Consider the following 15,040-nt stretch of genomic DNA (forward strand, 5'->3'; position numbering starts at 1 on the left):
CTGCGCCACCAGGGAAGCCCTGCTGGCTTCTTTTAACATATTCTCTTACGTCTTTGTTTTCCTGTAGTTTTACTTTGATGTGCCCAACTCTGTGTGTGTGTGTGTTCTAAAAATTTGTTCTGCTTGGTGTTTGTATCTTTGTATCTTTCTTCAGATAAACTCTGAGATATTAACTTTTCAAATATTTCTTTTGCCCTTTTCTCTCCTTTTACAAAACCAGTTGCACATTGTTAGATCCTCTTACTCTATCCTTTTTTTTTTTCTTTTTTTTTGTACTCCAACCTTTGGGCTTTCTGTGCCTCTCTCAAGATATTTATTTTTGTCTTCCAATTCCATAATTCTCTCTTGGGTCATTTGTAATCTGCTGGTAAATCCGTTCGTTGTGGTTAATTTTTGGTTATTTTTTAGCTGAAAAATTTCCACTTGGTTCTTTGTCACAGTTTCTAGTTCTCTGCTGACATTCTCAATCTTATATTTTATTTTCTTGAGCATATTAAGCATATTTTAAGTTGCAGTCTAATAACTAATTTTTCTGGATCTCTTGTTGATCTGTTTTTCTTTGTTTTTGTTTTTGTTTTGACGATACGCGGGCCTCTCACTGCTGTGGCCTCTCCCATTGCGGAGCACAGGCTCCGGATGCGCAGGCTCAGCGGCCATGGCTCACAGGCCCAGCCGCTCCATGGCATGTGGGATCTTCCCGGACCGGGGCACGAACCTGTGTCCCCTGCATCGGCAGGCGGACTCGCAACCACTGCGCCACCAGGGAAGCCCTGTTGATCTGTTTTTATTTCCTGTGTTTCTCTTGTGTTTTGATTCCAATGGTCTTTTTTTCCTGTATACCTGGTCGATTTTCATTAAATGTCAGATTTTGTATGTAAGAATTTTAGAAATAATTTGAAACCTTAGATGAAGATATTTTCCTTCAGACAAGATTTATGATTGTTTCTAGTGGGCACTAGCAATTCTGGATCAACTTAATTTAGACAGGATTTGGGATGATTCAGATTTAAGCCTAAGTTCTTAGTTTGCTGTCTTAGTCCACTTGGGCTGGTATAACAAAATACCATAGACTGGGTGGCTTATAAATAATAGAGGTTTATTTCTCATACTTCTGAAGGCTGGGAAATCCCAGATCAAGGAGCCAGCAGATTCGGTGTCTGGTGAGGGTCCCCTTTCTGTTCATAGAATGCCATTGTCTCTCTGTGTTCTCACATGGCAGAAAGGGCAAGGAAGTTATCTGGGGTCTTTTGGGCACCAGTGGCACTAATGGGCACTAATCTCTTCAATGAAGGCTTTGCCCTAATAACCGCCGAAAAGCCCTAACTCTGAATATCACATTGGGGGTTATGATTTCAACATATGAATTTTGAGGGGATACAGATATTCAGTATATAGCATTGGTTATCTATTTTTAGGTTACTCTCTTTTTTTAAACTTTTTTTAAATTAGAGTATAGTTGCTTTACAATATTGTGTTAGTTTATACTATACAGCAAAGTGGATCAGCTATATGTACACATATTTCCCCTCTCTTTTGGATTTCCTTCTCATTTAGGTCATCATAGAGCACTAAGTAGAGTTCCTTGTGCGATACAGTAGGTTCATATTAGTTATCTATTTTATACATAGTGTCAATAGTGTATATATGTCAATCCCAATCTCCCAAGTCATCCCACATCCCCCTTTCTCCCTTGGTATCCATATGTTTGTTCTCTACGTCTGTGTCTCTATTTCTGCTTTGTAAATAAGGTTGTCTATACCAATTTTTTCAGATTCCACATATATGCATTAATATATGATATTTGTTTTTCTCTTTCTGACTTACTTCACTCTGTATGACAGTCTCTAGGTCCACCCATGTCTCTACAAATGACCCAATTTCATTCCTTTTTATGGCTAATATTCCATTGTATATATGTACCACATCTTCTTTATCCATTCCTCTGTCACTGGATATTTAGGTTGCTTCCATGTCCTGGCTATTGTAAATAGTGCTGTAATGAACATTGGGGTGCATGTGTCTTTTTGAATTGGTTTACCTTTTCAAGATTCAGTCCTATAGCCTAGCCATTTTATCAGGCCATTTTCTCTTACCTGCAGACCTCCCTTCTCATCTCTTCCCAAGGTCATGATACTCCAGTTTTTGTATGAGCTTATCAAAAGCTGTACTCAGCTTCTTAGCCTCTTAGCTACCTCTGTCAGAACCGTCAGATACCCAAAAGGAAAAGTAACCTCAAATACCAGGCTTATCTCTCTGTGTTTACTTCTGTTTTTTAAAATAATACAGATAATTTTTTTTTAATTTTATATATATATTTTTGGCTGGGTTTGGTCTTCGTTGCTGCGTGTGGGCTTTCTCTAGTTGTGGCGAGCGGGGGCTACTCTTCATTGTGGTGCACGGGCTTCTCATTGCAGTGGCTTCTCTTGTTGCAGAGCATGGGCTCTGGGCACACGGGCTTCAGTAGTTGCAGCACACAGGCTCAGTAGTTGTGGCATGTGGGCCCTACAGTGCGTGGGCTTCAGTAGTTGCAGTACGTGGACTCAGTAGTTGTGGCTCATGGGCTTAGTTGCCCCGTGGCATGTGGGATCTTCCCAGACCAGGGATCGAACCCTTGTCCCCTGCATTGGCAGGCAGATTCTTAACCACTGCGTCACCAGGGAAGTCCTGTGTTTACTTCATATACTGAGTTTCAGACTTGTAATTTTTTTACTACCTTGTTAGGTTTCTCCTGCCTTCAAGAAGATTTTTTAGTTATCTACCTTTTCAAGTCGATTTTAGCAGGAGGTTTGTTTTTGAACCTTCTAATCTCTCAGATTACCCTGCTATGTTCCATTTACAGCCTTCATACATCCTGTTCCTCCTGCTTGAAAACCTCTAGTTTCCCACCCCACTAACTCCTAGTTTACACCTATTCATGCTATGGGTCAAGTCCTGAAGAGCTCCTCCTCAGCCTTCACTGACTCCCTGACAAGATTATCTTGTTATACTTTCTTATAGCACTACCTGAATGCCTTTATTGTACTTGTAGTTTATAATTATATATTTATTTGTGTCTTTATTTCATTTAATATTTGCCTTTTCAACACAATGTCAGGTGCTTGAGGAATAGGACTGTTACCAGTATTTTTTTCTTATTACAGACCCGAATGATAAGCTACAAGGAATATTTAATATTCTTCAAAAACTGGACATATAAGTATTGGGTTAAATGACTGAGATTTCCCTTGGATGAAAATAGCAGAATTTAAACAAAGAAAAAGATTATATTCATGGCTTCTTAGAAGGTAGAAAGGGCATAATTTATATTTTATTTTTGTTAAAAAAATTTATTATAAAGTACTTCAGACATATTAAAAGTGTGAGTTATGTAATATACCTAGCTGTACTCACCACTCTGCTTAAGAAATAGACATAATTTATTTTTATAAATATATACAGAGAGCCCAGAAATATACCTCTATAAATATAGTCAACTGATCTTTGACAAAGGAGCAAAGGCAATACAATGGAACAAAGATAGTTTCTTCAGTAAATGGTGCTAGAACAATTGGACATCCACATGCAAAAAAAAAAAAAAAAAAAAAGTGAATCCAGATACAGACCATACACCCTTCACAAAAATTAACTCTAAATGGATCATAGACCTAACTGGAAAATGCAAAACTGTAAAACTCCTAGAAGGTAGCATAGGAGAAAACCTAGATGATCTTGGGTATGGTGATGCCTTTTTCGATACAACACCAAAGACACCATAGTGTCATCTTTGAAAGAAACTGTGAAAAAAATAATTGATAAGCTGGATTGCAGTTAAGTTAAAAACTTTTGCTCTGTGAAAGACAAAATCAAGCCACAGGTTGGAAAAAAAATATTTGCAAAATCACATCTGATAAAGGACTGTTATCTAAAATATGAAAAGAACTCTTAAAATTCAACCATAAGAAAACAAATAGCCCTTTTAAAAAACAGGCTAAAGACCTTAACAGACACCTCACCAAAGAAGATATACAGATGGCAAATAGGCACACGAAAAGATACTTCACATCATGTGTCTCCAGGGAAACGCAAATTAAAACGAGATACCTGTGCATTCCTAGAATTGCCACAGTCTGGAGCAGTGACAGAATCAAATGCTGGTGAGGATGCAGAGCAACAGGAACCCTCACTTATTGCTGGCAGGAATGCGAAATGGCACAGCCGCTCTGGAAGGCAGTTTGGCGGTTTCTTCCAAAACTGAACATACTCTTTCCATATGATCCAGCAATACTGCTCTTTGGTATTTATGCAAAGAGTTGAAAATTTATGTCTACACAAAAACCTGCACGTGGATGTTTATAGCAGCTCTGTTCATAATTGCCAAAACTTGGAAGCAACCAATGTCTTTCAGTAGGTAAATGGATAAATAAACTGTGGAATAACCAGACAATGGAATATTATTCAGCACCTAAAAGAAATGAGCTATCAAGCCATAAAAACACATGGAGGAACCTTAAATGCATATTACTGAGTGAAAGAAGCCAATCTGAAAAGGCTATATATACTGTATGATTTCAAGTATATGACATTCTGGAGAAGGCAAAACTCTGGAGACAATAAAAAGACAGTGATTGTGGTGGGCGGAGGGTGGGTTGTGGGGAGGAGAGAGATAAATAACCAGAGAACAGAGGAGCAGGGCAGTGAAAATACTTTATATGATATTATAAAGATGGATAATGTCATTATACATTCGTCTAAACCCACAGAATGTACATCACCAAGAGTGAACCCTAAGGTAAACTGTGGACTTTGGGTGATTACGATGTGTCAGTGTAAGTTCATCCTTGGTAAAAAATGTACCATTCCTGTGAATGATGTTGATAGTGGGGAGGCTATGCATGTTTTGGGGGGAAGGGTATATAGGGGAAATCTCCGTACCTCTCTCTCAATTTTGTTGTCAACGTAAATAAAACTGCTCTAAAAAAATAAAGTCTTAAAAAAATCAGAAAAAAACCTAGAAAGATTAATTTCTACCAGAGATTAATAAATCCACAAGATGCATAGCAACCAGAAAATATACACAGTATATACTAAGATGTAAGCATATATGTAGTCTACTGAGCAATTACTTTGGCTTTTAGGTACTTCTGTGGTAAAGTAATTAGTTATTGTTTATTATAAATTTGTTTATTTAAGGAAATTTTTCTTTAAACTTTCAGATGATACAGCATTGTTTGAGTTGATTCAGCTAGTTCCGCCAGGTACTGTATTGTGTTTTGATAAGGTAATTGACATGTGAACTCATTTCAATGAAATGCTTTTTAAAAAATCTCATCTTTTCCCCTTCTTCCCAAAGTAAGAGCAATGCTGAGTCTCTAGCATTGGTCTACTATGTGTAAAATGTCAGTAGGCCAAAATAATATATACAGAAAGATTGACATAAATTATATTTGAACACATTGTTCTAAAATTGAATAGTCATAATTTAAAGTGGGAAATAACCCGATATGATCCTAGCATATTTTGTGACATTCATAAAAATTAACTTCTTTAAGTTTTTGTGATTTTTCTAAACCAATATGCTTTTGCTGATAAAGTAGTTCATTATCTTTGTTTTTGTGTATTGACTGTTATTGGGAATATAGGGGAATTAAAACTGTACCTACTTAATAAACAGTACAGATCCCTGCAGTAGGTAGAGTTAAAACCTGAAGGATAGTTTTATTTTTATTATTGATTTCTATGATTATAGAAGACTCTATCTTAAATCCTTATTTTATGTGAGAAATAGAGAACTATATTTTATTGAAAGCTAGTAGTCTAAACTTTTTGAATATCACATATATACCTAATCCAGGTAACCACAAATTCTATAAAATGTCTATATGTTTTTCAATATGTAACCTAATATCTCATAATGGCAGGTAGAAAAGAATGGAAGATAGAAAAAAAAAATTCTGGGGATGGTAATTAAGTTTTATATGTATAAATGTTATGTCAGTTTGATACGTTTAAAAGGATTTTCTTTTCTAGGAACTCATATGTACTTAAAAAGTTTACATGAACATCCCCTTTCTATAAAAGGGGGAGGGAGAATTAGTAGTATGTATGACATTTCTGAATAAGGAAATGTGTTAATTCGTTTAACATAACTTTATTTTAATTTTCCTTTCATAGAAAAAAATTAAGTCCATGACCTTGAAGCAAGTATTTCATTAAGGCATCAGGCATTATATATTCGTACTTGATGATATTGTTTCTAAATAGCATATTTTGTTATAATTTGAATCATAGGATATCTTTCTTGTAGTGGGTGAAACACTGTCTACATATGATGAGAATACACGAGATTTCATGTTCCCGGGTCCAAATCAGATTTCTGGACACCATGACTCAAACCGCCAGGCTACCATGAGGAAGATTTCTGGCCTTCACGTAAGTGCTTACTATTTCCTGAATCAAATCGTGATGCAGGATCATTGTCAAAAACCAACACATAGCCCTCAATATCTGAAATGTGAAGACCTAATTCAAAGTTTAATTTATTTTAAAACATAATTGCTTTATGAAATTATGATGTTATTTTAAACATACTGAAATCTAAATGAAAATACTTTACCAAAATGCACGCATCTACCTTCCAAAATTAACAAGCATTATTTTGCCTTATATTCTTCAGATTTTTCTCCTCTTCTTCTCCCCCTTTCCTCCCCTCCCCACTGTCCCTATGTCTTTCTCTCTCTTCTCTTTATTTTTCTCCCAAAAGAATGGCCAATAAATATTTGAAAACGTGCACAATCCCATTAGCATTTAGGAAAATTCAAATTAAAACAATCATATGATTTCATTTTTATAGCCATAAGAGTGGTAAAATTTAATAAATCTGACAAATGTCAAAAGCATGGAAAAATGGAAGCTTGTATATGTTGCTATGTCATGTAAATCGGAACAACCACAATTCAGGATTATCTAGTGAAGGCCAAGATTCTCATAGCCTGTGACCTTCTAGGTATATAGCTTTAAGATGTATTCTGTCTGGCATACTAAGAGCCTTCTTAGGAATGTTCGTTTGTAGCATTGTTCATAATAATGAAAAATGGAAATAATTGAAATGTCCATTAGTAGGAGTTTGGATAGAATAATTATTACATGTTCATGTAATGGAAATACGTATTCATACCCCTAAAAGTGAAAGCGGCATTAAGTGATAGCCAACTCTCATCTTTTCCTGCAATTTCTTCAGTTTTATTGGATAATTAATAATATTTTTATTCCTGAAAATGCCTTCTGCCTAGAGAGACTGAGTGAAGCCCCTGCTGTTTCAAAGAAGAAAAAAGTAGAAGTTGTCTAGGTTGAAATTATTTGGACAAATATTTTTCACTAACTTTAGGAGATATTAGAGCAGTAAGGAAATTGGAGTGCTACATGAGCCAATATGGTGAATTAAGTAACTTCTCCTGTATTTCCTGTAGGAAATAGCAAATTTCAGCTTGCTGAAAGTATAAAAGTTGACTAGCAAATCTATTAAAATATACCTCCTTTGGGATATTTTCAGTGTCCATTAGCCCAAAAAGTCTTCCAAGAACGTTTCAGGGACTTTCTAGAAGCCTGCAATGAAAAAAATTCTGATTTTAAAATTAAAGGTTTTTTAAAAGTAATTTAAAATGCTATATTATACCAAATTGGCAATATAAACATAAGAATATGGACCATTAACAGGTAGTTTTCCTTATTGAATTTGAGTTACTTTCACATATATCAAAAAGTTTGGATTACTAAGGCAAAAAGTCTATATATGTTTTTAAAAGATAAATTGGGGCATATTAAAAATTTTGAGTTTATTTGAGCAAAAATTGATTTGATTCAAGCAGCATCCAATCTAGCAGATAGAAAGAAGCTCCAAAGAGCTGTGCAAAATGAAAGATTTTTATATCCAGAAGGGAGCAGGAACAAGGACATTATACTAGGCCAAAAAGTGGGTTGATTATTGCAAGGTTCCTTTCATTTAGGGGATGGCAGAGGGTCTAATCAGATGGATTACCTAGTGAGTGCTAATCAGGCGATTCCTGATTGACTGGTTTAAAATTCCATTTCTGGGAGAGCCGAAACTGTAATTAATTTAAATCTGTTTGGTGACACCGGGCTTAGCGTAAGCAACTCAATTTGGGGCCTGTTGTTTTTAACAATATAAAAAGTGAGACTTCTGGTGATGATGGTGTGAACGGTCTGTCAATTACTCTCTCCACACAAGTATAAAACTGGACAAAATTGTCACAAGCCGCAGTTTTAGGGCACTGGAAACTGATCGGCAGTTAAGACAATTAAGACAAATTAAGAAGTATCCGTGCTTGAATAGCTGCTAAAACTTTGGGTAAAAATGGCAGAAGTATGTGGTCATCTTGCCTAGGACAGCTCTCATACCCTGCATAGCCAGTGAGAATTGTAGCTTCACTAAGCCTGGGGCAAGTTGCAAAAATCAGTAGCTTTGCTACCAGAGAGGTCAGAATCAATTTTGGGCAGTGATACTGTGATTTGTAATAAGAAACATACATTTGGTCTTCTTGCCCCATTCTTGGCACAGAGCTCATAAAACCTTTGGAATTTCCTGGGTTTAAGAGCTATAAAGGTGTCTTTTCTTATGTTAATGAGGAGACTTTTGGAAAGCTCCTTGGGAACCTAAGGATGGGGGCTTGATGCCAAGGGGAACCAACCAGGTGATTAGAGGGTTGGAACTTTCAGCCCCACCCCTGAGAAATAGAGGGGCTGGAGATTGAGTTCAGTCACCAATGGCCAGTGATTTAATGTCACGCCTGTGTAATGAAGTGGGTATAAAACCCAAAGGATGGGGTTTGGAGAGCTTCCATGTTGGTGAACACGTGGAGGTACTGGGAGAGTGGCTCACCTGGTGAGGGCACAGAAACTTCTCCCCGCTTCCCACATATCTCACCCTAGACATCTCTTCCAACTGGATGTCATCATATCCTTTTATATAAACTGGTAAACTAAGTAAACTGTCTCCTGAGTTCTTTGAGCAGCTGTGGCAAACTGATCGAACCCAAGGAAGGGGTCGTGGGAACCTCTTATTTGTAGCCTGTGGGTGACAACCTGGACTTGTGATGAGCATCTGAAGTCAGATAGGAGCAGTCTTGTGGAACTGAGCCCTTGACCTGTGGGATCTGACTATCTCCAGGTAGTGTCAGAGCTGAGTTAAATTTCAGGACACCCAAATGGTGTCGCAGAGACTTTTCTTGGTGGTGTTGAAAAACCCACACATTGGAATTGGTGTCACAATCATAGGGGCAAATATTGTGTCTTTGCCAACTAAATGTGGTGGGTTCAGTTAGAAGCACATGAGAAAAACCCACAGCTTTGCTAGGCCGATTGCAGTTCCAATCAGAGTGAGCAGCACACCTGCCAGAAAGTTGACAGGAGGCCCTGGAAGTAAAGGAGTAATAAAAGGGCTGAGATGAGCTTTCCACTCATTCCTGGCTGACTGAAACTATGCACGTTCAGGGGAGACAGTGGGAGTCCAGCAAAAAGTGAAAGCCAAGGGAGACTAGAGACCTGCTGTTCCTTTGAGTGCATTCCCCAACCCACACACAGATAATCAACAAAGAGTGGAACCCTTACAGGTTCATTGGATGACCACTAAGCTATGCATACTCAGATGAGACCACTAGAACGAATACAAGAATAAAAAGACATGGCATATATATAAATTGAACAACAAAATAGCAGTTGTAAATTCAATCATATCAGTTATTGTATTTAGATGTGAGTGGAGAACACACTCCAATCAGTAGTTTGCTGTCCTGGCAGGCAACAGTGCACTCTTCCTCAGAATTCTGATGATTCTGCATAGACATCTGAGTCTTAGGCTGACTTCCTGAACCCATCACTGTGGCAAGGATTCAAGTCACATCTGGGGTTAAATCCTGGCACCATCACAGGCTACTACTATCACTATACCATGGAGATAACGTTGTTTGGTGGATTAATAAAAACTTGTAAATGGTTATTTTAGTACCTGGTACATAGAGAATGATCAGTAAATGTTAGTGATACAATGGTGGGCATGGAGATCATGACAAGGTGCTGTTGTTGGTGGCAGTGATATTAATCAGAATCTGTGACTTTCTTATCTTTGATCTTACCTCTTAGCACAGATCTTTGTATGTACTTAAATGACTTGGTTGAATTGAATAAATTACATCTTGTTGTAGACTTCATAGAGGAAACTGACATTTCCGATGTGTGATGATTAAATTTATTTTGGTTAGGTTGTGGCTAGATGTTACTCTGAAGGTATTGTGTAGATTTGACTACTATTTACAATCACTTGACTTTAAGTGTAGGAGATTACCCTTGATAATGTAGGTAAGACCTCATCCAATTAATTGAAGACCTGAAGAGCAAAAACTGAAGTTTCCAAAAGAATATGGAATTCTGCCTCAAGACCGTAATATAGAAATCCTGAGTTTCCAGCCTGCTGGCTTGCTTACATATTTCACACTCAAGACTACAGTATCAACTTTGCCTGAGTTTGCAGCCTGCCAGCTTTCCCTGTGGATTTTGGACTTGTCACTCTCACAATTGCATGTACCAATTCCTTAAAATAAATATCTCTCTGTGTATATATTCTGTTAGTTCTGTTTCCCTGAAACCCCAATTGATACACATGGGTTTTGAAAGATCTAAAAATAATGGCTAAAACACTGAGTATTTACTATATGACCAGCAATATATTAGGAGGGGTAAAGTGATAAGTTGCAGTCCAGGCTGTGGTACTTACAAAATATGTCCACAAATGATTTGACACTCCTCTCTTCCAAAGGCAGAGTTTCTTAAGTATGGACTCTACTTAGTGACTCTAACAGATACACTGCGGTGAAGTGATAGTTTTAGACTTTTGAGACCAGGTCATTAAATGCACTGTGGCTTCCTCCTTGCTCTCACTCTTATATCACTCACTCCTGGGGAAGCCAACTGCCATGTTTGAGGACACTCAAGCCTCTGGAGAGGGCCGAAGCTGGGACAGCTTTGCTGGGGTGTGTATGAAAGCTTGAAGAGCCTTGAAGAAACTGCCAGATGAGTGTTTGGAAGAAAATGAGGCAAATTTTATTGGAAATTAGGGGAGAAAAGAGCCCTTGTTATGTAATGGTGTAAAGTTTAGCTGGAATGTGGGATATAGAAAAAAATACCTGATGGAATGGGTGGTCTTTGTAAGGAGACTTTCAGACACAGTATTAGAGGGGCTGTCTGGTTTCTTTTTGCTGCTTATAGCAAAATATAAGGGGAGAGAGCAGCAAAAGGAAAGCCTGTTAATAACACAAAAAGGAGTTGGAACTTACTGTTTTTGAGGATTCTCAGCCTTCCCCAATGGCAGATAATGTTGAAATTAAGGAATGACTTATGAGCAAAAATCATTCTAGGGTATGTTCAGGAAATTTTGGTCTGATGGTGAAACCAAGGGGGTGTGACTGTAAAATCCTTTATTAAAACCTCCAAAAGATCCAAGATGTTGCCTCAGAAAATAATTTAATTAAACATAGGTTTTATTTTACTTTATTTTTTACATTTAAAAATAGTTTAATTAAAAATATTTTTCATACAATTTTTATAATTGAAGTATAGGTGATTTACAACATTGTGGTAGTTTCAGGTGTACAGCAATGTGATTTAGTGATATATCTACATTTACATATACATATATCTATTTCAGATTCTTTTCCATTATAGGTTATTACAAGATATTGAATATAGTTCCGTGTGATATACAGTAGGTCCTTGTTGTTTATCTATTATATGTATAGTAGTGTGTATCTGCTAATCCCAAACTCCTAATTTGGGAGTTCTGACCAGTGTGAGGTGATACCTCATTGTAGTTTTGATTTGCATTTCTCTAATAATTAGTCATGTTGAGCATATTTTCATGTGCCTGATGGCCATCTGTATGTCATCTTTGGATGACATACAGATGGCAGTTTAAGTCTGTTTAGGTCTTCTGCCAGTTTTTTGATGGGGTTGTTTGTTTTTTGATATTGAGCTATATTGAGCTGTATGAGCCCTTGTTGGTCACATTGTTTGCAAATGTTTTATCCCATTCTGTACATTGTCTTTTCATTTGTTTATGGTTTCCTTTGCCATACAAAAACTTTTAAGTTTAATTGGGTCCCATTTGTTTATTTTTGCCTTTATTTCCATTACTCTAGGAGATGGATCCAAAAAAATAATTGCTGTGATTTATGTAAGAGTGTTCTGCCTGTGTTTTTCCTATAGGAGTTTTACAGTATCTGGTCTTACATTTAGGTCTTTAATCCATTTTGAGTTTATTTTTGTACATGGTGTTAGAGAATGTTATAATTTCATTCTTTTACATGTAGCTGTCCAATTTTCCTAGCACCACTTATTGAAGACACTCTTTTCTCCATTGTATATTTTTGACTCCTTTGTCATAGATTAATTGACCTTGAGTGCATGGGTTTATTTCTGGGCTTTCTATCCTGTTCCATTGATCTATATGTCTGTTTTTATGCCAGTATCGTACTGTACTGATTACTGTAGCTTTGTAGTATAGTCAGAAGTCAGAGAGTGTGATTCCTCCAGCTCCATTCTTCTTTCTCAAGATTGTTTTGGTTATTCTGGGTCTTTTGTGCTTCCATACAAATTTTAAAATTACTTGTTATAGTTCTGTGAAAAATGCCAATGGTAATTTGATAGGGATTGCATCAAATCTGTAGATTGCCTTGGTAGTATGGTCATTTTAACAATATTGATTCTTCCAGTCCAAGAACATGGTATATATTTCCATCTGTTTGTGTTGTCTTCAGTTTCTTTCAAGAGTGTTTTATAGTTTTCAGAGTACAGGTCTTTTGCCTCCTTAGGTAAGTTTTATTCCTAGGTGTTTTATTCTTTTTGATGCAGTGGTAAATGGGATTGGTTCCTTAATTTCCCTCTCTGATAGTTTGTTGTTCATGTATAGAAATGCGTCAGATTTTTGTATATTAATTTTGTATCCTGCAACTTTACCAGATTTATTGGTGGGCTCTAGTAGTTTTCTGGTGTGTCTTTAAGATTTTCTATGTATAGTATCATGTTATCTGCAAATAGTGAGAGTTTTACTTCTTCCTTCCAATTTGGATTCCTTTTATTTGTTTTTCTTCTCTGATTGCTGTGGCTAGGACTTCCAAAACTATGTTGAATAAAAGTGATGAGAGTGGGCATCCTTGTCTTATTCCTGATCTTAGGGGGAATGCTTTCAGCATTCCTTTTCACTGTTGAGGATGATGTTAGCTGTGGGTTTATCATATATGACCTTTATTATGTCAAGGTATGTTCCCTCTATACCCACTTTCTGGCAGAGTTTTTATCATAAAAAGATGTAGAATTTTATCACATTTTTAAAGGTTACTTTCCACTTACAGTTATTACAAAATATTGGGTATATTCCCCATGTTGTATAATACAGCCTTGAGCCTATCTTACACCTAGTAGTTTGTACTTACCACTTCCCCACCCCTATATTGGCCCTTCCCCCTTTCCATGATAACCACTAGTTTATTCTCTGTATCTGTGAGTCTGCTTCTTTTTTTGTTACATTTACTAATTTGTTGTATTTTTTTAGATTCCACATATAAGTGATATCATACAATATTTGTCTTTCTCTGTCTGACTTATTTCACTTAGCATAATGAATGCCCTACAAGTCCATCCATGTTGCTGCTAATAGCAAAGTTTTGTTCTTTTTTATGGCTGAGTAGTAGTCTATTGTGTGTGTGTGTGTGTATATATATATATATGTATATACCACATGTTTTTTGTCCATTCATCTGTTTATGGACCCTTAGGTTGCTTCCAAATCTTGGCAGTTGTAAATAATGCTGCTTAAACATACGTTCTTGAAGATGATTGAAGACCAGCAGAAGCCCTGTACAGGAGGGTGTGGCTTTTGTCTAAGGAAGTGAACTCCAATTATGTTCACATGAGAACAAAATACATTTTTAAGAGCATTATATTGGTAGGAACACCACCAGCATGGTCTGAAATTGAGAGAGACCTTACAAAATGAAAAGGCTTTTGGACCCCCAACATTCTATTGACAGGACCCAGGCTCAGAACACTGTATAGCTCGAAACATTGTCTACCTCTTGTTGCAAAGGAATGATAATTCAAAGGATGGAAGCAAGAGCCCAGAGAGTGGAGCCAGAAACTAGGGATAGTTATTTCTGAGCAGAAATAGGACTAAACTTCTAAGTGAGAAACTTCTAACATTTTCCTGGCTGATTTCAGAATTGCTGTGGACCAGTGATTTCTATTTGCCTCTTGTATTCTCTTTTTTTGAATAGGAATGTCTATAGTGATTATCCTCTGCCTGCTGCATATGTGTACCTTGAATATATGTGGGGCACATGTTTCTTTAGTTCATAGGTCTTCTAATTGTGAGGAACTGTATCCTAGAAACTGTATTTAAAGAACCATACCTGAGACAGCTGAATAACAGTTTGATTTAGATGCCAATATCCTGGATTTCAAGCTGAAGTTATAAAAGGATGAGACTTTTCCCCTTTCCTTTCCTTTTCCTTTTTCTTCAGTAGGGCATGAGTTTAGTTTACACATGAGAGGAATTTAATTTGTGGTCAGAGAGTGAACTGTGGTGGTTTAAAAACATGTCCCCCAAATTTTTGATGCTCCTCTGCTAAAAAGGTAGTTCCCTTTGTTCTAGAATGTGGGCTGTACTTAAGGGCTCTAATGAATAGAATGTGACAGCAGTGACAGTGTTAGACTTCTGAAACTAAGTCATAAAAAGGATTATGTCTTCCTCCTTGCTTTGCTTTGAGAGAACTGGTTACCATGTCATGAGGACACTCAGGCAGTCCTATCGAGAAAGAGCTGAGTTCTCTTGCTAAAAGATAGAAAAGAACTGAGTCCTCCAGCCAACAACTGTGTGAATCTCAGGAAGCAGATCCTCCAGCCTCAGTCAAGCTTTCAGAAAACTACAGCCCAAACAACATCTTGACTGCAATCTCATGAGAGATTTCAAGCCAGAACCAACTAGTTCAGCCTCTGC

The 15,040-nt window shown here is 36.9% G+C and overlaps 1 protein-coding gene across 1 annotated transcript in view; it reads left to right on the forward strand.

Annotated features, from left to right (window-relative positions):
* The window catches only part of SPATA6 (spermatogenesis associated 6), a gene marked incomplete at its 5' end in the record, with an annotated part of 150,212 nt that overhangs the window by 44,567 nt on the left and 90,605 nt on the right, over positions 1-15,040 (forward strand). The window contains 2 exon segments of the mRNA XM_082834204.1: positions 5,193-5,234; positions 6,284-6,408. Coding sequence (XP_082690330.1) covers positions 5,193-5,234; positions 6,284-6,408 — 167 coding nt within the window.

This window comes from Leucopleurus acutus, assembly GCF_964270905.1.
Source record: "Leucopleurus acutus genome assembly, chromosome: 2".
Taxonomy (NCBI): Eukaryota; Metazoa; Chordata; class Mammalia; order Artiodactyla; family Delphinidae; genus Leucopleurus; species Leucopleurus acutus.